The 25,551-nt window shown below is 35.9% G+C and overlaps 1 protein-coding gene across 6 annotated transcripts in view; it reads left to right on the top strand.

Moving 5' to 3' along the window:
• Nucleotides 1–25,551, top strand: part of LOC111148016 (exocyst complex component 6B) — a 622,509-nt gene that overhangs the window by 341,996 nt on the left and 254,962 nt on the right. For 4 of the 6 annotated variants that reach the window (XM_022504356.1, XM_022504352.1, XM_022504351.1 and 1 more), the window contains 2 exons: nucleotides 4,457–4,591; nucleotides 18,946–19,125. In XM_022504356.1, coding sequence (XP_022360064.1) covers nucleotides 4,457–4,591; nucleotides 18,946–19,125 — 315 coding nt within the window. The remainder of the gene's footprint in view (nucleotides 1–4,456; nucleotides 4,592–18,945; nucleotides 19,126–25,551) is intronic. The other 2 variants (XM_022504355.1, XM_022504354.1) reach the window with 1 other exon arrangement.

Genomic DNA, 25,551 nt, shown 5'->3' with positions numbered 1-25,551 from the left:
ATGGAGGACATGGGGAGTTAGGAGAAGGGAGTTGGGGGAAATTAGAAGGGGATGTGAACAATGAGAGACTATGGACTCTGAAAAACAATCTGAAGGGTTTGAAGAGGTGGGGGGGTGGGAGGTTGGGGGAACCAGGTGGTGGGTATTAGAGAGGGCACGGACTGCATGGAGCACTGGGTGTGGTACAAAAACAGTGAATACTGTTATGCTGAAAATAAATAAAAAAAAATGATTAAAAAAAAACCAACAACAACAAGATTTAAGATAACATATTACACAATTTGAAAAAATAAGATGTAAATTGGATTTTAAAATGTATTTACTATAGATGATAGACATAATACACCTGCACTTTATTTAAGTCTCCACTCAAATGTCAGTTCCTTAAGGAGGCCTTCCTTGACCACTCTGAGACCTACCATCACCATGTAATTCCTTATTTCACTGCTGTTCCCCGTGCTTATTACTACTTGACATTATGCTATATGTTTCTATTTGTGTGCAGTTACTCTAATTTCCACAAGACCAAGGACTTTGTCTTGTATATGATTGTACAGCTGTCTCTCATTCCTTGGCACATAGTTGTTCTTTATTGATGAAAGAGAGAAGAAAGAAAAAAGGAAAGTAGGTAGGTAGGTTATTAGGGTAAAGTTAAGGAAATTAAGAGTTCTATTAGTGATACCATATTAAATATTTATATATATATTTTATTATGTTTGTAATAGTGCCCCAGGAGACTTGAATAAATAACCAATGCTTTTCATTCAGCCTTTCTTTTGAATATTATTTTGATTGATGACCACATGGTTCTATCCTGTGTTATCTCCCACATAACAGTTCAGCATCTGCTGTTAACAACAATGATATTGCTAATAATATTGCTAATATTTTATAATTAAGTCCTATCAGATATAATCCGTGTACTAGACCTGTGAATTTGGAACCAGTAGTTCTAAGTTCTTCAGTATTTTAGGTATTGGCTTTGGAGTTGGTAAAAAATGAGTCGTTTACCCAGCTTTTTGTATCTTTGCTGGGGTGAAATGGAGACAAAATTCCTGGAAATCTTTGGGAGATCATATTTTTGTGAATGGGAACCTGCACTGCTATTTAGTTCCTTACCTTGCAAATCTAACAGTGGAGAAGTCTTAGAGGTGTGGAGAAGGGAGTGTGACTTCTCATTTTCTTGCTTTGGGTTAGTCCTTTTGGAGCCTGAATGTCCTGCATTCTCTGCTTTGGGAAACAAGAGAAGGTAACAGGTGACTTCCACCATCTCCTCTGTGCTGTCCTCATTAGATTCTCTCTGCTTCTGGAAATGAGAGACAGAAAAATTTTCGATTCTTAATGGTTTTTTAACCTAAGTGACTCCTGCCATTTAGTTGTGAGAGGTGATTGCTTGCTTTATAGTGTTCTCTCTCTTTCTTCTTTCTTTTTTTTTTTTTCAGACAGTGCTCACAGAACTCTACTTTATATAAGCATAACCAATACCTAATCTGTTGCTAATACCATGTCCTTGAAACAATGTTAAGGACAGTTTGGATTGCTGCAGTGATATATTTTTGTAAGAGAGTGGGAAGTTGAGGATTAAAAATATCAAAGGAGCTCAAGAATCTGATGGAAGTTGATATCTGAAATTGCTTCACTGCATCCTTAAGTTCAGAATTATCCCCACAGTATCTGGCTTTACATTTGTAAATGCCCTTGTAAGGATTTTGGTTAGCTGTCATTCAGGAGTAGAGATCATTTAGACCCCATTAACAGACATTATTCCCTTTGAAAATGACATGGTATCTAATGTAATCCTAGAGTGTTTTAATAGTCTATTCTATGCTCAGCAATGAAACATTTCAAAAGTGACTGACAGCCAATTGATGTAATTCATGGTGATCTTTTGTGTTGACAGATCTTTAAAAAGTCAAGGGAAATTACTACTGTACCCAGTGAAGCCACCTCCTTTTTATTTTTTTTTTAACTGCCAATATCCTGCAAAACAGGACAATTTTCTCTTTGACTGCCACTGTTTTTTATTTCAATAACATGTCACGATTCCTCCTTATTATTAGGATTTCTTTTGATAGATGGAATGTGTTCCTTATAGGTAATGCTGACTTTAAAATAGAAATTCTTCAGTTCTCCAAATTAATCCTCTTACTTTTCTGACTTATACATCAAGACAACCTTGCCAGTAGCCACCTTCCCACTCAGGAAGAGGAGTGATTTAATTTAGACGATTTAAATTTTTCAAATGATTTTACTCTTTCTTTGAGGGAGAAACATGTTGAAAGGAAGAGGGTGATGAGTTGCTTATTTTGGTAGGTGTTTTTCCTAGAGCACTCTACAGTTAAAAGTCTGATGTTTTGGGTAATTTTGTAGAAAGAGAGAGTATCTGTGTCCAAAACTCAAGAGTCTTCCAATTCAAACCATAGAATGAAGGGAAGGGGCTTAGTAAGGAATATAAACTTGAATATGAATTGTGGGAAATAATACAAAGATTTAGTCCTATTGTTGCCCTAACTTTTTTTGGGGTGGGGGAACTGTGTCTCTGGGTTTCTGCCCTTTGTCCTCATGTTTCAAAAGTAGACATTTTCTGGCCAATCCTTGGGGAATAGAAGGTACCTTTTCCCTTAGTCCAGTCTATTACTAGAGCATTGTCATTACGATTTGACATGTATTTTTTGGAGAATGAACAGTGTGCTTTAGTCCTGTGCTGGTTTGCTGCTGGGGAGAGAAGAGTATACTTTATTATAATAATCCTATTAATATTTTTGTTTAATATTCTACAGTGTAATACAGTGACTTCTACTGAGGTATAATTCCAACTTTTAAGCATTATTTTGAAGCACGATTTGATTGTAAAATGTGTATTACCCCCCACCTACGGGGCGCCTGGGTGGCTCAGTGGGTTAAAGCCTCTGCCTTCAGCTCAGGTCATGATCTCAGGGTCCTGGAATAGAGCCCCGCATGGGGCTCTCTGCTCAGCAGGGAGCCTGCTTCCTCCTCTCTCTCTGCCTGCTTCTCTGCCTGCTTGTGATCTCTGTCATATAAACAAATAAAATCTTTACCCCCAACCTACATGTTCACTTCCAGTTTCCCTTTTTGTCATCTATCCACTTTCTCCTGGCTCCCTCTCTGACTGGACTAGAGGAGGACCTAAGTTCATCCATAGCCTTATACTCCCAAACTCCCCCTGTCTGCCACAACCCCACCACCAGACATGTTCTTGTGGAAATAAGAAGCTAAAGATGTAGGAAAGGGAAATAAAAAAGAAGGTTCTATTTCATTTTCACTTTGTATTTCTTTTAGAATCTGGGAAATAGTTTTCATAGTTGAAATAAGTGGTTTGGTACCCCTCCTTTTTTAAAATTTAAATTTGTTTTCTACATGGAGTAGAATCAAAGTATGGAGAGGTCTAGTTGATGGCAGACCCAGAATGTGATAGTTCAGCCTCATGTACCTAAGCTTGCAACACTCCAGAGCTGCCATTTTGTGTTTATGCCAAAAGACTTTACCACAGGTTGTTTTGATGAGTCCATAATTTGAGGTAGAAGACTTGGATTGAGTCCTAATTCCATTTTGGTTCTGTGATCTAGAGAAAATCATTTCATTTTGATTTCTGTTTAGTAAAATGGAAGCAATAATTATGCCCACTTAACTTAGTTTTCCAGGTTGCTGGGAAGACAATATAAGAAAATGAATTGTGAACTACTTTACAGACTTTAATGATATCCCGACAATAAGAGTCATTCTTTTTCATCCTCCTCTCAAAGTTATTCATAGATGACTTTTTAATCTTACCAGCACTGTTGTTTTTAAGGCTCTCTCTTGTTAGAAAAGGAAAGTAGTAGTAACAAAAGGATATTGAATCCTCAAAATAACCGTGTGAGTTAGAAATTACTATTAACAGTTTACAGATAAAGAAATACTTAGAGAAGTTAAGATTAATAATTTGTAAGCAGTTAATTCGCTGGTTTCTCTGACCTTAATGCCCATGTTATTTCTTCCATAAGCTAATGCAGTTTGTTAATATCCTGCAGCCTATTCCAACATCTCACTGTTCATTATGCCTAGTTTTGAAACTTCTTGTGATTTCAGTTATTTTTGTTCTTTCCGCAGGAGTTCGTGTTATTTAACTCATTTGGCAATTATTTATTGCCAGGCACTGTGCAAACACTAGCAGTTTTTGTTCTTAGTCTAGTCTCTTAAACAGAAGAAGACATATGTTTTAAAAGAGAGTGACAAGTGCTCCTATATAGTAGGGGGAATACAGGATGCTTTGGGAGCCAGGGAAAGCTATGTAGAGGAAGTACAACCTAAGCCCATGCTCTAACAAGCCCTCTGTAGAATACAGATGGGCCCTGTCTCTCTGCCTCCTTTTTTCTTCTACCATCTGATTCATACTGAGCCATTTGTCGTGGGGTCATTAGTCAAATGACTCTTACATGTGCTTGTTATTTTCTAGCTTGTCCAGATTATCATCAATACAACGCACTTGGAGAAATCCTGTAAGTACTTGGAAGAATTCATCACCAACATCACTAATGTGCTTCCAGAGACCGTCCACACCACCAAGCTCTACGGCACCACAACCTTTAAGGTGAGAAGGCCCTAGGGCCTCTGCTGCGCATACTCTGGGGCATTCAACCTAGAAGTCTTTGTTTCTCCCAAGATTCACAGTAGTGTGATTCCTAACGTGGTTTTGAGGATAAGTGCTTATGATTTCCTTAGAAGAACAAATACCAGTGCTAATTTCTAGATGTTTAAACTTAAAAATGTCTATAACTCTGTCTGCTAAATCTTCTTGTATTTTGTACTTGAAAAGGGCTATTTCCTCAATTGACTCCCATCTTAGTCAAGAGTTCTTAAGTGTGGTCTAGAGAATAGTGGTTATAGCTGAAATCAACATCAATTAAATTTTTAAAAATTAGCTGTTCTTCTCTGTGTCCAATTTTTTTCAACTTACTTTTTAATGAGGAATTTCTGCCCCTTACTATTGTAGTCAGCAATTTTATAATCCTTTTGCAAGGTGCCAACGTAGTTTTGATCTAGATTTTGATAAATTGGGAAAAATGACACTATTGTGGACAAAAGATGGATTGATAGAGAGTCTCTGGAGAGTAAATGACTTAATTTAAAAGAGCCTTACGAAACTCCCTTATATTGCCATCTTAGTTTTAAATTAATATTAAGCAGAAAAAGTAATAAGGTAACATCTACAACACTACAGTGGTAGATTCTGACATAAAGGCCAACCTGGATGTTTTGGGGTTTTGTTATTATTGTTACTATTTGATTATTTTAGTTTTGATCAAATCTTTTTCATCCTTTTGAAATCTGGAGGTTGATATTAATGAGGTATAAAGTTGTGAGTTGAAATCATGATTTACGTCCACTGGTGTCTACTTTTTACCATCCTTTTATCCTCTTTCCCTATTTATTGGCACTTTCCCTTGAAAGGAGATTTAAGACAAGAAATCAAATTTGATTCATAACTGCTTATCATATTTTATGAGATAAAAACTATTAGTAAGATCTTCTCTTTTTCTGTTATAAGAAATGAAATGAAAAGGAACCTGCATGTAGCCAAAACAATCTTCAGAAAGAAGAACAAAACTGAAAGCATCATACTTCCTGATTTCAAATTATATTATAAAGCTATAGTAATCAAAGTAGTATGTTATTAGCATAAATCATATTAGCATAAATCATTGCATAGATCAGTGGAACAGAGCAGACAGTCCAGAACCCATGTTGTATATATGGTCACATAATTTACAACAGAGTATATACATAAGAATTCACAGTGAGAAAAGAATAGTTTCTTCAATAAATGGACAACCACATGCAAAAGAATGAAACTGGACCCCCATTTTTACACTGTACAAAAAAATCATCTCAAAATAGACTAAAGATTTGAATGTAAGATCTGAAATTATAAAACTTCTAGAAGAAAAAACAGTGGGTAAACTCCTTGGCACTAGTGTTGGCATTGAGTTTTTGATTTAATACCAAAGTAAAGGCAACAAAAGAAAAAATAAGTATGACTACATTAATATAAAAAGTTTCTGTGAAACAAAGGAAACCCATCAACAAAACACAAAAGCAACTGATGTTAATGAGAGAACATATTTCCAAGTCATATATCTGATGAGGGGTTACTATCCAAAATGTATAAATGACTCAGACAACTCAACAGCAAAAACCCAGATAATTCAAAGAGGGCAGAGGTACTGAATAGACATTTTCTGAAGAAGACATACAAATGGCCAACAGGTTCATGAAAAGATGTTTACCACACTAATCATAGAGGAGGTACAAATGAAAACTATAATGAGATATCACCTCATACCTGTTAGAGTAGCCATCATCAAAAAGACAAAAGAGAAAAAATGCTTGCAAAGCTGTTAGGAAAAAGGAAACCCTTGTGTGCTGTACCTGGGTCTTTTAACTGGTACAGTCTCTATGGAAAATAGTATGGAGATTAGCCACGAAATTACAAACAGAACTACCATATACCCAAAGAAATAAAAATCATCATCTTGAAGAGATATCTATCCTTCCATATTTATTGCATCATTATTCACCATAGCCAAGATACGCAAACAACTAAAGTGTATATCAGCAGATGAATGGGTCAAGGAAATGTGGTATATATACACAGTGGAATATTATTCAAGCAAGAAAAATAAGGAAATTCTGCCATTTGTGACAATATGGATGGACTTTGAGGGTATTATACTAAGTGAAATAAACCAGAGAAGGACAAATACTGCATGGTGTCACATATATGTGGAATCTTTAACGGGGGGAAAAAAGTCAAGCTCACAGAAACAGAGAAAAGTAGTTGCCAGGGTCTGGAGGATAGGGGAAATAGAAATTGGTAAAGGGGTACAAACTTCAACTATAAGATGAGTAAGATTTGATGATCTGATGTAAAACGTGATAATTATAGTTGATAATACCGTGGTGTATAATTGAGATTTTCTAAGAGAATATAACTTAAGTGTTCACCAAAAAAAAGTATGCAAGGTAATTAATATTAATAACTAGATGATGAGAATCCTTTCATTATATATATACATATATACATATATATATATCTCAAATAACCATAATGCACATTTTAAAATTTTTATTTTTTTAAAGGTTTTATTTATTTGTTAGAGAGAGAGACTGAGCATAAGCAGGGAGAAAGAAGCAGGCTCTCTGCTGAGCAAGGAGCCCAATGTGTGACTTGATCCCAGGACCCTGGGATGATGACCTGAGCCAGAGGCAGGTACTTAACTGACTGAGCCACCCAGGTGTCCCTGTGCACATTTTAAATACAATTGTGTTTTCAATTATACCTCAATAAAGCTGAAAAAAAATGAGAGGGTCACAAAATATTCTTTATGTTCATATGTGATTAGGTCAGCTGCTAGGTGAGATATACCTTCATGATGTCACCATGGTTGGTTCGTTTCAAATTACCTAAAAAAAATTTTATTATATGTTGTATTATATTGGTATCATTACTTGTAATCTTTTCAACAATGTCTTGTTATATTAATATTGAAACACTTCTAGTGAAGAAAAGATTTTCTAATAAAGACAACCCAGGAACGAGCATGATAAGAGCTTTAAGAACTTTAGGATTACCTTAGACAGTTTAATAAGAATTACAGTTACTACTAAATATTATTATTATTGTGGAGCATGGGCAATAGTTTCATCAAAAAATATTTGCACTTGATTTACTGTGAAAGCCAAAACTTCTCCAGTAAAGAAAATGTGGGAGGGACCGTAGTTTAATGTTCACCAGAAAAGAGGGATTTAGGGAGTTAAAACGTGAAGTTCATTTATACTGGTCTCTCATATGGGGACTGTGCTACTCTTCCCTTAACCCACTGCAATTTTCTTATTTCAAGAGCTTTTCAAATTATGGTCAGAATTCCTCCCAAAGGATGGCTTGTGCAGTTTGCTGTTGCTCCAGCAGTAAAATTGCTGAGGGAAAATTAAAGGCAGACAGGAAGCCATAGGAGTTGAGTAGCCAGTTAAATACTTAGTAAAGGAGAGGTTCTGGAGACCACTAAAGGTCATGTTGACAAGTGCTTATTGGAAACGCTGATTGCTTGAAACACACTGAAAGTTTATTTTTACCAGGACTGTTTCAGACCAACTACCCCAGAACTCAGTATAAACATGGCAATTATAACAGCTACATGTTGTGTATTTTCCTAAGCTACTGTTTCCAGAAAACTTTCCCTCGCAGATGGAAACCTTTATGCTAAAAAAAGGGGCAAAAATAATCAGAAGGTCTTCAAGGTATTTTCCTGCAGAATTGCCTCTTGTTTCTGCCATATGTGACATAATTAAGCTGGCATTCTTAGCTTTCCTTGTTCATAAGAATTTCCTTACTCTCTTACAAAATAGAATGAGGTTATTTGTTAATTTACTCCATCACAAATGTTGTTTGTGTACCTACTATGTAACAATCTGGTAGGTTCTTGGGTAGACTTAGTCATTGGATTTAGAGTTTATAATCTGCAGGGAGGACAGACACTGTAACTTCTATAAAGAACCATGTGAAAAGTACTAGAATAACACCATAAATACATTCAATCCCTCATCGATTCTACAAGTTTTTATGAAGCACCTACTGTAGGTATGTATGTCATAAACAAGTCTCCTGACTTTACAGAGTTTATATTGTGCTAGGGATGAATCTCATTTAATCTCAGGTAATGACAAGAACTTAGAAGAAAAATAAATGACCTGAATGAAATGAGAAATAGAATCATTTGGATTTCCAAGAGATAAGCTTTCCATTTTGAGGGAATATTACAAGAGTAGGCATTGGTGTGTTCAAGGAATAACAAGGGATTTAGTGTGGCAGTGATGTATCTATCATTGGAGGTAGAAGTGGCACGAAATGAGATAGTCAGGAGTCAGATATTTTCTGGCCTTGTAGGCCACAGTTAATACTTGGGATTTTATTCTGAATTGAAACATGAGGCCATTAGAAAACTGGGAGTGGTGGTAATAATCTGACTTACATATTAATGGGTAACAATGGTTGCTGTGTGGAGAATAAATATGCTATATAGGTCAGTAAGTGTGGAGAAGAAGAGGAGTCATTAATTGGAACGTTATTGGCGTAATCTAGGTAGGAGATAATGCTTTGTTGGATAACTGTGGTAGGATGAAAGTGGTAAGAAATATTGTTGAAGGTAGAGAGGTCAAGTTTTACTGCTAGACTGGGGATGGGGTAATAAGAGAAAGAGTGGAGGCAAGGATAACTCCAAGATTTTGAACTAAACAAACTGGATGAGTAGTGTCATTGTTCTGTGATATGGGGAGCAGGGAGAGAATAACAGACTTGGGGAGAGGCAGTGGGGTCCAGCTTTCCATTTTGGACACATTGTGCTTCAGGTATTGAGTAGTTGTCTGCATAGAGATATTAAATGGACAGGGCAAAGTCATAGCTGGAAATAAAAAATATAGAATTCATCTCTATAAAGATGGTATTTAATGCTGTGAGGCTGGCTTTCTTCTGGGAATTGAAGATAGAGAAAAGGTGAGAGGATTAGGCTCCAAGGGAGATCAACATTTCTAGGTCTAGAAGAAGAGGAGAACTCCACAGAAGATGAGGATACTTACCTCAGCTTTGAGACCTTCAGGGAGGACTTCCCAGAAAGAGCACAACATGGTGGGTCTTGGGACCAGCAGAAGGTGTCCAGATAGAGAAAAGCTGAGGACAGGGTAAGGGACATTTTTAGGAGAGACAGTTTCATTTATAAATATGAAAGAATAAGGGGTGCTGGGATGGCTCAGTCGGTTAAGCATCTGCCTTGGGCTCAGGTCCTGGGGTCTTGGGATCAAGCACCACATCGGGCTCCCTGCTCATCGTGGAGTCTGCTTCTCTCTCTCCCTGCCTCCTGCTCGTACTCTCTCTCTCTCTCAAATAGATAAATAAAATCATTAAAAAAAGATGAAAGAATATAATAAAACCAGACATATTCAGTGGAGAATAAGGGTAGCAATGAGATAGAGAAGTAGTTACATGCCAACTTGTAGAGCACTTTGTTTTGTATTAATAGGTAATTTAGATTTTATCCTACTAAAATCTTTGAGAGACTTCAAGCAAGGATATGTTGCATTTTGAAAATTAGATTTTTAATTTAAATTCAATTTAATTAATATATACTATATTATTAGTCTCAGAGGTAGAATTTAATGATTCATCAGTTGCATACAACACCCAGTGCTCATTCCATCATGTGCCCTCCTTAATGCCCATCACACAGTTATGCCAGCCCCCCACCCACCTCCTCTCCAGAACCTTCAGTTTGTTTCCTGTAGTTAGGAGTCTCTTATGGTTTGCCTCCCTGTCTGTTTTTGTCTTATTTTACTTTTCTTTTTCTTCCCCTATGTTCATCTGTTCTGTCTTTTAAATTCCACATGTGAGTGAAATCATACGGTATTTGTCTTTCTCTGGGTATATTGCATTTTATTTTATTTTATTTATTTATTTTTTTGATATATTGCATTTTAAAAAATAATTTTTATCTTGCCTAATGAAAAAGAAGGAAGGATTGAAAGAAAGGTAGAAGGAAGAGAAGAAAGAAGAGAAAGAAGAAAGGAAGGAATAAATAAATCACAATCACTTGAGATTCATAATCAGAGGAAATTAAATTCCTAGAATACTTTGTGTAACTGTGCTAATAAATTTGAGAATCGATAAGAAAATTGTGATAAATGATTCATGAAGACATAGAAAATTAACTAGTAACTATGAAAGAAATTAAAAAGTTATTAAAGACTTCTAAAATTTGGGCAAGATCCATATGATTTTATCAGTGAATTTATTTCGGTCTTTATGAAGCAGATAATTTCTCTATAATTTAAACTATTCCAGATTGTAGAGTTAAAAAAGGAGAACTGTCTCAGTTCATTTGTACAAAGTCAATATAATGATTTAAAAAACAGAGAAGCCACAAGGAATAATTTGAACAATTAAATTTAAATACTGAAGTAAAAATCTCAAATAATAGACTATTAAACATAATCTAGAAGGACATAAAAAGTAGAAATAAAAGTAACATTAAGGGGGCACCTGGGTGGCTCAGTGGGTTAAAGCCTCTGCCTTTGGCTCAGGACATGATCCCAGGGTCCTGGGATCAAGCCCCGCATCAGGCTCTCTGCTCCATGGGGAGCCTGCTTCCTCCTCTCTCTCTGCCTGCCTCTCTGCCTACTTGTGATCTCTGTCTGTCAAATAAATAAATAAATTCTTAAAAAAAAAAAGTAGCATTAAGAATACAAGGATGATTAGTAGTAGAAAATTGTTTACAATTGTCAACTTCTTTAGTAGATCAAATGAGAAAAAAATACATGAGTATTTAAAAGATACTAAAATGGTATTTTATATGAATACTCTTCCTGCTAAGATATCTTGGTAAACCCATCTGTCAGTAATTGACAGATCCAGCAGGCAGAATATCAGAAAGGATGTAGTTGAACTGAATTGTAGTATTAATCAACTAGATCAAATTGACATTTGTAGAATAGTTCATCCAGCAACAATGGAATACACATTCCTCTCAAGCTCATAAGAGGATTCCCCTAAACAGGCCGTATTCTGGCTAATAAACACATCTTTACAAATTTTAAAGAATAGAAATTTTTTTTATGTGTTATTTCTTTTAAAATTTTGCTATCTCTTTTTTTTTATCATTTTTAAAAATTTATTTCAACATAACAGTATTCATTGTTTTTGTACCACACCCAGTGCTCCATGCAATCCATGCCCTCTCTAATACCCACCACCTGGTTCCCCCAACCTCCCACCTCCCCACCTCTTCAAACCTTTCAGATTGTTTTTCAGAGTCCATAGTCTCTCATTGTTCACCTCCCCTTCCAATTTCCCCCAACTCTCTTCTCCTAACTCCCCATGTCCTCCATGCTATTTGTTATGTTCCACAAATAAGTGAAACCATATGATAATTGACTCTCTCTGCTTGATTTATTTCACTCAGCATAATCTCTTCCAGTCCTGTCCATGTTGCTACAAAAGTTGGGTATTCATCCTTTCTGATGGAGGCATAATACTCCATAGTGTATATGGACCACATCTTCCTTATCCATTCGTCCGTTGAAGGGCATCTTGGTTCTTTCCACAGTTTGGCAACCGTGGCCATTGCTGTTATAAACATTGGGGTACAGATGGCCCTTCTTTTCACTACATCTGTATCTTTGGGGTAAATAGCCAGTAGTGCAATTGCAGGGTCATAGGGAAGCTCTATTTTTAATTTAAAGAATAGAAATTATATAAAACTTGCTCTCTCCACATGGAATTAAACTGTGCCAATAAATAACAGATAGCTTTAAAATCCCAGAGTATTTGGAGATTAATCAACACACTTCAAAATAACATGTGGATCAAATAAAAGGTCTTAAAGAGAAATTAAAAAGTATTTCAAGGGGTGCCTGGGTGGCTCATTGGGTTAAAGCCTCTGTCTTCGGCTCAGGTCATGATCCCAGGGTCCTGGAATTGAGCCCCACATCAGGCTCTCTGCTCAGCAGGTAGCCTGCTTCCTCCTCTCTCTCTGCCTGCCTTTCTGCCTACTTGTGATCTCTCTCTCGGTCAAATAAATAAATAAAATATTTTTTTAAAAAAAGTATTTCAAATAAGGGGTGTCTGGATGGCTCTGTTGGTTAAGTGTCTGCCTTCAGCTTAAGTCATGATCTCCAGGTCCTGGGATGGAGTCCCATATCAGGTTCCTTGCTCAATGGGGAGCCTGCTTCTCCCTCTGCCTGCTCTCCCCTGCTTGTGCTTGCTTTCATTCTCTCTCTCTCTCAAGTAAATAAATAAATAAATAAATAAATAAGTGATTTTTAAAAAGTATTTTGAACTAATAGAGAGTAAATTCAACTTATCAGAATTTGTGGCATCACGAAAAGCAGTGCTTGGAAAGGAATTTATAGCATTAATTTTATATAAAGAAGAAATATCTTTTTTTTTAAAGATTTATTTTTTTACTTGAGGGGGAGAGAGCACACAAGTAGGCTGCAGAGGCAGAGAAAGAGGGAGAAGCAGACTCCCCCCTGAGCAGGGAGCCTGACCTGGGACTCGGTCCCAGGATCCTGGGATCATTCCCTGAGCGGGAATGGCAGATGCTTAACTGACTGAGCCACCCAGCCACCCCAGAAAGGAAGAAATTTCTAAAATCAATAATCTCAGCTATTTTAAGAAGGTAGAAAAAGAAGAGCAAATCAAATCCAAAGTAATCAGAAGAAAAGAATAAAAATTAGAGCAGAAATGAATAGCTTTGATGTAGAAAATCAAAAGAGATAATGAAACCAAAGGCTGGTTCATAGATCAATAAAATTGATAAACCTTGATCCAAGCTGACCAAAAATAAAAGAGAGAAGACTCAAATTATTAATATCATAAATGAAAGAGGAACTATCACTACTGATTCCATGAACATTAAAAGAATAATTAATAGGGCTATTATGAACAACTCTATACCCACAGTTTGGTAACTGACATGAATTGAATCAATTCACTGAAAGACATAGTTTACCAAAATTCACACAAGGAGAAATAGATAATCTGAATAGCTTTATATCTATTGAAGAAATTGAATCAATAATTAATAGCCTTCTAAAACAGAAAACACTAGGCCTGTTGAAAGTAATTGAAGAAGACACAAGTAAATAGAAAGGTAGTCCATGTTCATGGTTTTGAAAGAATTAATGTTATTAAAATGTCCATTCTACTCAAAGTAATTTACAGATTCAATGCAATCTCTATTAAAATACCATTAGTATTTTTTGCAGAAATAGAAAAAAACAATATTAAAGATTGAATGGGACTATATGGGACTGTGAAAAGCTGAAGTAATCTTGAGAAAGAACAAAACCAGAGGCATCATGCTTGCTGATGTCAAATTTTATTACAAACCTACAATAATCAAAAGAGTATGGGTATTGACATAAAAACAAACACATGGATCAATGGAACAGAACAGAGAGCCCAGAAGTAAATGCACACATGCTCAGTTCGTTTACAGCAAAGGAGCTAAGAATGCACAAAATGGGGATAGGATAGTCTCTTCAATAAATGGTATTGGGAAAACTGGACAGCCATATACAAAAGAATGAAATCAGACCTCTATCTTACATCATCCACCAAAATCAACTCAAAGACTTGAACCTAAGACTGAACCATAAAACATAGAAGAAAACATAGTGGGTAAGCTGTTTGACATTAATCTTGACCTTGATTTTTTTGTATTTGACACCAAAGCAAAGGTAACAAAGGCAAGTATGAACAAATGGGACTACATCAAGCTACCACTTTTCTGCACAGCAAAGGAAACCATCAACAAAATGAAAAGGCAACTGATGGAATGTAAGAAAATATGTGCAAACCACATATCCCCATAACGGTTTAATATCCAGATTATACAAGGAACTCATACATATCAATAGCAAAACCCCCAAATAACCCAAGTAAAAACTGAGCAAAGGATGTGAATAGACATTTTTCCAAAGACATACAAATGGCGAACAGATACATGCAAAGGTGTTCAGCATCACTAACCATCAAGGAAATGCAAATCAAAACCACAGTGAAATATCATCTCATACTTTTTAATAAGACAAAAGATAAATGCTGATAAAAGTGTGGAGAAAAGGGAACTCTTATACTGTTGGTGGGCATATAAACTGGTTACAACTTCTGTGGAAGACAATTTGGAGATTCCTCAAGAAAGTAAAAATAGAGGTATCTTATCATCCAGCAATCCATATATAATTTCTGGGTGTGTGTCCAGAGAAATTGAAATCATCCATCTTGAAGACTTATCTATACTTCTATGTTCATTCCAGCATTATTCACAATAACCAAGATATGTAAACAACCTAATTGTTCATCAGCGGATGAATAGATAAAGAAATTATATATGCACGTGCACACACACACACACACACACACACACACACACATCATATACACAATGGAATATCATCCAATCTTAGAAGGAAATTCTGTCATTTGCAACAACATGGATAAACCTATAAGGTATTCTGCTAAATGAAATATGCCAGACAGAGAATGGCAAAACTGCATGGTATCCCTTATATGTGGAATCTAAGAAAATAGTTGAACTCATAGAAACAAGAGAGTAGAAGAGTTGTTGCCAGGGGCTGAGAGGTGAGGGAAAAAGGGAGAAAACATGAAAAATTTAACAAAAAGTCTACTGGAAGTAATAAGTGCATATAGCAAGGCTCAGGATACAAGGTTAATATACAGAAGTCATATACTTTCTTATTGTAACAGCACAGCAAAGGAAACCATCAGGACCATTTACATTAACATCAAAAAAGAGAAATGGGTATAAAATTAGCAAATAAACAAGATCTATGTGAGTAAATTTGTAAAATTCTGATGAAAAGAAGTCAAAGAAAAAGATCTAAATAAATGGAAATACGTTCCATATTCATGTATAGGAAGACTTAAAATTTATCGAGATAACAGTTCTTCTCAAGTGCATTTATAAATTCAATGCAACTTCAATCCAAATCCCCGCTGGTCATTTTGTGAATATTGACAAATTGATTCTGAAGTATGTATGAGGAGGCAAAACACCCAGAATAGCCAACACTATGTTGAAGAAGAACAGTGTTAGAGGACTGTTAGTCCTGTTCTTCTTCAACTTTCTTCAACTAGTCCTCTAGCTAGTTACTTGTCAGTTAGACTAGTAACTTGTCAGTTAGAGGACTGACAGGACTGACAGTGCCTGACTTCAAGATTTAACTATAAAGCAACAGTGATCAAGACTATGTGCTGTTGGCAAAAGAATAGATAATAGATCAAAGGAACAGAATAAGGGGCCCAGAAATAGACCCACACTAATATAGTCAACTGAATGTTAATAGCAAGTAAAGTAAATTTAATGGAGAAAGGAAAGTCTTTTTAGTAAATGGTGTTGGAACAACTGGACATCCACATGCAAAAAAAGTGAAAATAGTCTAGACAGATTATTACACTTTTAGACTTTTATTACAGATCTTACAGATCTTATTACAGATATTACTATTCCCCAAAATTAATTCAAAATGGATCATAGACTTACATGTAAAACACAAAACTATAAAAATTATAGAATATGGGAAAAAGGAAAAATCTGATTACATTGGGTATGGCTCTGACTTTTTGGATGTATCACCAAAACCGTGATCCATCAAGGGAAATATTGCTAAGTTGGACTTTATTAATATGAAAAACTTGTTCTCTTAGAAAGACAATCATGAAGAGAATGCAAAGACATGCCATAGGTAGGGAAAAAGTATTTGCAAAACAGAGTAATAAAGACATATCCAAAATACACAAAGAATTGGTAAAACTCAACAATAAGAAAACAACCCAATTTAAAAACAGGCAAAAGATCTGAACAGACACCTCATTAAGGAATGGAGAGAGAATTGTAAATTAAAACTACAGTGAGATGCCACTGCACACTGTTACAATGGCTAAAATCCAAAACACTGACAACACCAAATGCTGGAGCAGCAACAACTCTCATTCATTGTTGGTGCTAATGCAAAATGGTAATGCTATTTTGGAAGACAGTTTATCAGTTTCTTTCAAGTCTGAACATAGATAATCTTATCACACAATCCACCAGTCATGCTCTTTCATATTATCCAAGTGAGTTGAAAACTTAAGCCATACAAAACCTTACACATAAATGTTTAGAGCAGATGTGTTATAATTGGCCAAACTTAGAAACTACCAACATGTCCTCCTATAAGTGAATGGATAAACAAACTATGATACGTTCAGACAATGGAGTATTATTCAGTGATGAAAAGGAAAGGACTATCAAGCTATGAAAAGACATGGAGGAAGTTTAAATGTACATTGCTAAGGAAAAGAAGTCAATCTGGAAATCTACATGCTGTAAGATTCCAGGTATATGACATTTTGGAAAAGGCAAAGTTATGGAGAAAGTAAAAAGGTCGGACATTGCCAGGATTTGGGGGATGAGCAAAGGAGGAACGAATAGATAGAACTAAGTGGATTTGTAGGACAGGGAAGCTATTTCTATGATACTATAATGGTGAATATATGACATTATACATTTGTCAGTACCCATAGAACTGTTTCACGCTAAGACCAAACCCCAGTGCAAACTATAGATTTTAGTTAATAATAAAATATCAATGCTTGTTCATGAGTTGTAACAGATGTACCCGACTAATGAAGTTTTAATATAGGGTAAACAGTGGGAGGGGAATATGTGCGGCAGACTATGTGAATGCTCTGTACTTTCTGCTCAGTTTTTCTGTAAGTCTTAATTTGTAAGAATAATGTTTATTAATGAAAAGAAAACTCAGTAAAATGGGAATTCAAGGACAATATTAGATTATCATACAAGTAGGTAACTAACCACAAAAATGCTCGTTGAAACATGGTTCTTATAAATATAGTCAGTGCCTATAATTGTAGTATGTAAATACATTGACAAATTATGCAGCCACTAAAATGATGAAAATGGAGAGGAAGATTAGAGTCAGAAATTCAGGAATTAGAATTTACAGGACACAGTGACTGAGTATAAAGGAAAGAATGAATCCAATATCTTGTGTAGATCTCTGCCTTGGACTGAACTAGGCAGGTGACGAGTGGGGATTGTGATCCATCTAGTGTTGGAGTCACTGTGTTTAAAGTTTCTGTGGGTCATGATGCCCAGGAATAATCAGACTTAAAGGGTCTTTGGGCCGCCTGGATGGCTCAGTTAGTTAAGCATCCGACTCTTGATTTTGGTTCAACTCCTGAAACTGAGCCCCATGTAGGACTCCGTGCTGAGTTGGGAGCCAGCTTAAGATTCTCTCTCTCACTCCCTCTGCCCACCTCACCTCCCTCCACTCGAGCTCTCACTCTCTAAGAAAAAGAATAAATATATACATAAAAAAGATATGTGGGTCTTTAACAAGGGTAGGTTTGGATAGAGATAGTGTAAGCTCTAGGAGTTGATGTAATCACCCAGTGAAATTGAGAGTATTACAGGCCAGAAAAGTAAAAGTAAAACCAGGAGAAAACTATGTTGTGAAAGCCAAAGGAAAATAGAGTTCTAGGAGAGGATTTAACAGAGTCCAAGTAAGGTCAGACTGAAAAATAAATATTGCACGTTGTATCATGAAGTTACGGGTTACTGTGGACCAAACCATGTTGACAGATGGTTAGCATTGGAATCTCAATTGCTCTGGTTCAGGTAGATCTGTTTGTCCTGAAAATATTTTTCTTGGAATGTTAGTCCCATGATACTTCTCCTACAGCCTTTTATATGTTAGTGTACATCATGATTCTCTTAAATAGGATTTCTCAAACTTACTTGATCTTGGAACTCTTGTGCTGTTGTGTTAGCATTTTCCAGGTCTGGTGTTCCTTGGAACAAATTTCAGGAAACATCGGCATATACCAATCTGAATGTCCTTGATGACAGAGACACGAGAGAGGTAGGATAGTAGCTAGTGGGAATATTTATAGCATGAAGCTGAAACTTCAGCATACTTACTTTAAGCAAAGTGAGGAGAGTGGGGGCTGTAGAGAGGTTATAATAAGAAGGGAGGTTCTTGGAGTCTTGGAAGGGATGAACAGGAATAAGACCCCGAGAGTGAATATGGTTTTGAGCAAATGTAGGAAAGTAAAAGAGGATGCAGATAGTTGAGGGCAGTAAAGGTAGATTCTCTATTTGGTGAAGCAAAGCATTAGCTTTTCTTGCAGATACAGAATAGAAAAGTCTTTATTGTGCTTTTGAAAAAGAAAAATTGACGGAGACTGTGGTATTACTTAATATTCCCAATTCTGTTCCTTAGTGGCTGTAACTGTTAATGTCTCCAAGTGGAAATTTTCAATTATATTGGAAGTATGAATGATTTTCAAAATTCTGTATTTCACAGGATGCCAGACATGCAGCTGAAGAAGAAATTTATACCAACTTAAACCAGAAGATCGACCAGTTTCTACAGCTGGCTGACTATGACTGGATGACTGGAGATTTGGGCAACAAAGCTAGTGATTACCTAGTAGACCTCATTGCCTTTCTACGAAGCACTTTTGCGGTATTCACACACCTTCCTGTAAGTGACAATTGCTCTTACATTGCCCATCATGTAGAAAAAAGTTTTCTTAAAAATCTAGTTTGGTGAAAGATGCTTTTTGGGCTTTAACTAACTGGGAAGCTCTTTAGGATATAAAAGCTCATGCTATAATTATCATGCCTTGGTAAGACCTAGAGACCTCGCCCATCATTTTCTCATTGACTTTAGCATTTTGTTTATTTTGAAAATGGTCTGTAATATTATGTCTGTTTCTGTTCCTCTTAACTTCACCTAAAGTAATTCATGCAAACACATAGTGAATGCCACGGTAGAAGAAAAACTTAAGAGTTAGAATTCCAGGTATATATCTTCTAGTCCTAGAAGATCCATTTAATTTTTTTAAAAGATTTTATTTATTTGTCAGAGAGAGAGAGAGGGTGAGTACAAGGAGGGGGAGTGGCAGGCAGAGGGAGAAGGAGGCTCCCCCCTGAGCAAGGAGCCTGACGTGGGCCTCGATCTCAGGACCCTAGGATCATGACCTAAGCCAAAGGCAGATGCTTAACAGACTAAGCCACTCAGGCACCCCTCCATTTAATTTTTTTTTTTTAAACCTCAAATTCTCTGGTGAAGTTCTCTATCTTTTTATCTAATTTGTCCATCTTTTCTCTATTTTCTTGAGCATATTAATTAGTCATTTTAAAGTTGTTTTTTCACTAATGGTGAAGCGTCATTCCCCTACATGTAGGTGGGATTGTTTCTGATTTTTTTTTCTTAGTTATCAGTCATATGATCCTATCTTTTCCTATTATTTTTTGGTTGGTGTTAAACATTGCATTTAAAACACATCGGGGTTCTTGGTGGTAACATCTCCCAGCAGAATTGGTTTATCCCTTCCATTAAGAAGTAGGTGGTATGGGCAGGTAGGTTGTGGTTTGAGCCTCATCGTCTTAATCCCATCATGGGCTAACCTGGGGCAGGCCTGGGTTGCAGATTCAGTGTACCTTTGATTTGCCCCTGTTGCTAGGATGTGGTTCTTTAGAGCTGTTAATGAGAGCCTGGCACATTGTCGTCTCTTCGGGAGCAAGAGGACTATGGAACTTTCCACTTTTCATAAAAACCTTATCTCTTCAGCCTCCTTTTTAAATTTTACAGTTTGGCAAATGTCTTGAGAAGGAGGCTTACCCAGATCAGCCATTGCCTATAGGAAAGAAGTGGCTGGAGATTGTCAGTGTCAATTCACCACTCCCTCAAGATCTTTAGCTCCCACCAGAGAGCCTCATGAATCCTCCCATTAGGCAGTCTTTTTCTATGAAACACTAAAACTGTGGGAAATCTTACTTTGCTTTTCAGAGATTATGACTTAGACCCTTATTTTTCTCAGGTTTGTAGCTTTAGAATTCAGAAAATGTCTTGAGAAGGTAACTGGCCTTCAGAGCTCCAATTTTGGCACTCCAGCCCCATGGAAGCAACAATAATTCAGTGATTTTTTTTCAGCCCGGGAGTCACTCTCTACCTGTACCTAACACAGATTCTTAGTCTCTTCCTATGCGTACATGGGGCAGATCCTTCCAGGGATGGCTGCAGAGGCTCAACTCACCTTGAAAAGGTCTGCCTTTTTGGCAGCTTTATTCCCTTTCGTCCTCATTGCTTCCTAACTGTCTGGTGTCTCTCCGTTTTTCACTGCCTCTTACACTGCTTGGAGGGAGCATTGGCCTGCAGAAAACTAGGTTATTTCATCTAGTTTTACCTTGACACCAAAGCAAGACAAAAGTAGCACAAAAGAGCAAACAAAGAACCAATAAATAAATTTTAGCAAGTCATTTCATAAGTGTTTTAAGAAAATAATTTACCATTACCATGTAGGATTCATTCTAGAGATGCAAGGATGGTTTGATATTTAAAAATCTTTTGATCTAATTTATCACATTACCAGGTAGAAGAGATAAGGATCAGCTTTTTTTATTCTAAAAAGGCATGGCACGATATCCAGCCTGTACTCCAGATTTTTAAAAAATTGCTAATATTCAAGCAATATAATATTTCAGTAACGTGATAAGGAGCATCTATGTGAAATTCAGCAACAGTGAAACACTAGAAACACTTTCTGCATTTACATCAAAAGTGTGGTGAAGATACTTACTAGTGCTTTAGAAGTTCTATGAAATACAGTTAAAAAATAATAAATGTTATCATTATTCATAGATTATTGCTATGTGGTTGGGTAACCCCTCCCAAATCAACTAAAAAGTAATGAAGACCAGTAAGACTTTAGTTGGTTAGATTGTCCACTTAGAAAACAAATCAGCTTCTCTTATGTTAGCAATACCCTCATAGAAAATATATTGCCAAAAAAAAAATACCCTATTCGGGGCGCCTGGGTGGCTCAGTGGATTAAAGCCTCTGCCTTTGGCTCAGGTCATGATCCCAGGGTCCTGGGATCGAGTCCCACGTTGGGCTCTCTGCTCAGCGGGGAGCCTGCTTCCTCCTCTCTCTCTGCCTGCCTCTCTGCCTACTTGTGTTCTCTGTCTGTCAAATAAATAAATAAAAATCTTTAAAAAAAAAATACCCTATTCATTTTGGATTATAAAATCTCTGTAAATATACTTAACAAGTTATATGTAGGACTAATGTGCAGAACATGTCACAGAATAATTTAGAAGAGACTTTATTATGTAGCATTTTAGGCGAGAATATTTAATACTGCAAATAATTTTTCCAAAATTAATCTAATTGCCATGAGTAACAAGTGAATTTGATGGTGGTGGACTATTTTAACAGAATAATTCTAAGATTTATTTGCAGACAAAAATGGACAGTATTTGCCAAAAAATAAGAAAAAGTAAATTGAGTGTTGTCTTTTCCTATCAAGTATAGAAATATTACTATAAACCAAAAATAATCTTTTTTTCCTCCCTTTTCACACTGGAATAGACTGATAGATTAGAGAAAGAGAACATAAAATCTAGCGATTGTTCAAAGTACCTGTAAGAATTTCGTATATGATAAAGGTGGCATTAGCAATTGCTGTGGCCACTACTATCTGCTAATTTGGATAAAAAGATGTTTTCATATATCAAAATAAATTCTAGATCAAATACGTGTTTACATTTTATTAAAAATTTTTTTTTAGATTTTATCTAAACTCAAGTTAGTTAACATATAGTGTATTATTAGTTTCAGGGGTAGAATTTAGTGATTTGCCAGTTACGTATAACAATTGGTGCTCATTACATCACGTGCCCTCCTTAATGCCCATCACCCAGTTACCCCATCCTCCCACCCACATGTTTACATTTTTAAAAAGAAAGAAGTCATGGGAGAGCCAATAAAAATATTAGCAAATATTTCTGTAATCTGAAAATAAGTCACCATTATAAGGATGACACCAAAGAGTGAAATCATTAAGGAAAAGGTTAATAATTTGGCCACATAAAATGTTTTGTAGGATACCTAACAATAGTTGATAAAGGAAATAAAATGTAAGCTTACTGCAAAATTGACAACTATGCCAAAAGGCTATTATCTCTAATATATAACAGTATAACCCATTGTTTCAAACTCAGTATGAAAACTGCACAACTTATTGGGAAAAATTGCAGATGTGGTATTTTAGGCAGTCAGAAAAGAAGAAAAATAAAAGACTAATGATAACATGAGCAAAATGTATAACTCTGGTAATAAGACATGCATATTAATATTGTGGGATATTCTTGACTATAAACTTGCCAAAAGTAAATAAGAAAATAACATTCAATATTTATGAGAAACATTTCCCCAAATAGGTATTCTGTTACATTGCTGGAAGGTGTGTAAATTGGTATATTCTTCTTGTGGTCAGTTTTTCAGAATGCCTCAAAAATCTCTTAAAATTTGTTTACCTTTGACCCTGCAATCTAGTCCCACTTTCAGAAATCTTACTTAATGAAATAATCATGGGTATATCATACAATTCACATATAAGTGTGTTCAACATAGTATTGTCTTTTGTGTAGTGGAGTGGGGAATAGTTAAAAGCCGGTAACAGATGTGTTAGCTCAATAACTTATTATATATTCACATAATATGATCTTAGTCATTCATTGAATTAGTGGAGATGGATATTTATCAACTTAAAATATGTTAATTATTTCTTGATTGGAAAAGCAGATTGTAAAATAGTTTTATACTCTGTGATGTCACTTTTATTAATAGAGACACACACACATTAATCATCAATATAACATACACTAAAACTCTAGAATTATATACTCCCTAATTTAACTATCCTAGTCTCAGTATAACTTTTATTTTTTTTTTTCTTTTTGTTTATCTTTGTTTAAAAAAAATGTTTTCTGTCATGAAACATTTGCTGCTTTTATAGTTCTGGGGGTAGTGGAAGGTGATATTTAGAATTACTATTTTCTGTTCCAAGAGTATTCTGTCCTTGATAACTAATGTATATTTTTAAAAAAACCACTTATTGAAGAAAGATTTCTACAAATGTGTTTCATTTTGTGGAAGGAAAATGGCTCGTCGTGTTTTGGTTGTAACGTTTCCCTGACCATTGTACAGTTCCTTGAATGAGTCAGATTTTGGTGTTCATGGGAAATAAAATACAGTAGTTCAAATTTGAAGTTATCCTGGACAGGTGTTCCCTATATTCATCTTCCTTGTTTTTTTTTCTGTTCTTAAAATATAAAAAATGACACCATAGTAAGCGTGGCTGTTTATACATGTCGTATAATACATTGGTTCCTATATATACAATAGCTATCATATGTCCCCCCCCCCATACTTACGTTAATGTCCTGGCTATTTAGAAGCAGTATTTTTATTGAGACTCTTGTTTGTCTAACATGAAATATATGATTTTCCCACCGGTAGAGTTTTGACCTTTCTTGTAGGTCTATACTGTAAGTAATTTGTTGGGGAGTTTTCCTTTTTTTTTTTTTTTTTTTTGGGTCTACTTTGAGCTGCCTTTGCTACCTAAATACTATAACCTCTTGGTGTTGAGCAGGTTGATCGTAGTATCCAGAATCAAACTCAGAGGTAACTCACAGCCCTAAATCCTCAGTATTGCTTCCACAAATGCCATGTTTCTGCGTAGCCTAGTATAGAGAGTTTCTTGCTGAAGCCACTGTTTCAAAAAGCATTTATATTCACCAGCCGATACTCTAGAACAAATTGGTATGGCTTCTAAAAACTGTACCTCCTTCTGGTTTTTACAGATAGCAAAAGAGACTGCCCAGCCTTTGTGTTTGTGTTCCCTGGCCTGCGAGAATAGTGTCTTCATGGAAGCTCGTAGTAGTAAAATGGATTATGCAAACAGATACGTGTCTGAGATTTGTTCTTGTGCACTAATAGTGAAAGATGAGAGAGGAAGGAGCTAATTCTGAGAAAAAACAAAAACAAATCTTTTGTTTTTTGATTAAATGAATTAATATGAATATTTCTTTCCGTATTTTAATTCCCTAACAAGAGGGGCTTTCTTGTCAAAGGGAGATTGAATAATAGGAAATACATATATGGCAAGAACTATAAAGAAAAACCCTTGTTACATTATATTTTGAAATCCCCAGGTTTTCTCAGTTCTTAGGAGGTTTTGTCACCACACTAGCAACATAACGAAAGGGACAGGGCAGTGTGTTGGTGTGTGTATGTGAGAGAGAGAGAGAAAGTATGTGTGAATGGTGGATGTCCTAGATTATATTTCACTGAACACTGACTGAATGGTCAGGGAGGAAAATTATTGAAATTTGCAACTAATTTCCTCGTGAAGTTTTGATGACCAAAGAGGCCTCCCTGTGTTTACGAGGCACCCAGAAATGATTGTAATAACGTTTTCCAGAGTTCGAATTCTAAAGTGTTGCCTTGTCCTTTAAGAGGTGGGATATACCTTCTGTACCATCTTCACAATTTCCCTATAAGTTCAAAATTATACCAAAACGACAAGTTTATTTTAAAAAAATAGATGGTACAAATTCAAAAAAAAAAAAAAAGAAAAGGTGAGGTAAGTCCACAAGCTGGTTCACAGCCCCAGTTGTCTGACAGGATTGCATCCGCAGCTACCCATTTTGCCTGCTCAGCATCAGAGTGTACTTTTGAGAATTTATCCTTGTTATCCTGGTAATTATCTTTCAGAAATGCATGAGAGAGAGGAAATGCTGTCTCAAGTAACGGACCCAGAGGAGGGAATCCTGACTTTGTTTTCTCTGTCTGCTATTAATATTAATTTATATGACCTGGGTCAAGATCTCTTTTAACCCATTTTGGTTTGCCTTAGCTTCTTGGTCTAAAAGTACAGTGATACCTGTCCTCGGCCTTCCTTTCGGGCAGTTCCGTGATGGGCCATCTTTAAGGGAAAGTCATTTTCTATATTTAAGTTCCTGAAATTCTTCCTCACTAAAAACCCTTTAAAACACATTTCTCTTAGCACTGCATTTAAATCTGTGAACTGCTGTCATCTCAGGACTAACCAAATGATTC

Source organism: Enhydra lutris, unplaced genomic scaffold (assembly GCF_002288905.1).
Source record: "Enhydra lutris kenyoni isolate GAN:26980312 unplaced genomic scaffold, ASM228890v2 scaffoldscaffold18, whole genome shotgun sequence".
NCBI lineage: Eukaryota > Metazoa > Chordata > Mammalia > Carnivora > Mustelidae > Enhydra > Enhydra lutris.
This window is presented reverse-complemented; position numbering and strand designations above follow the sequence as displayed.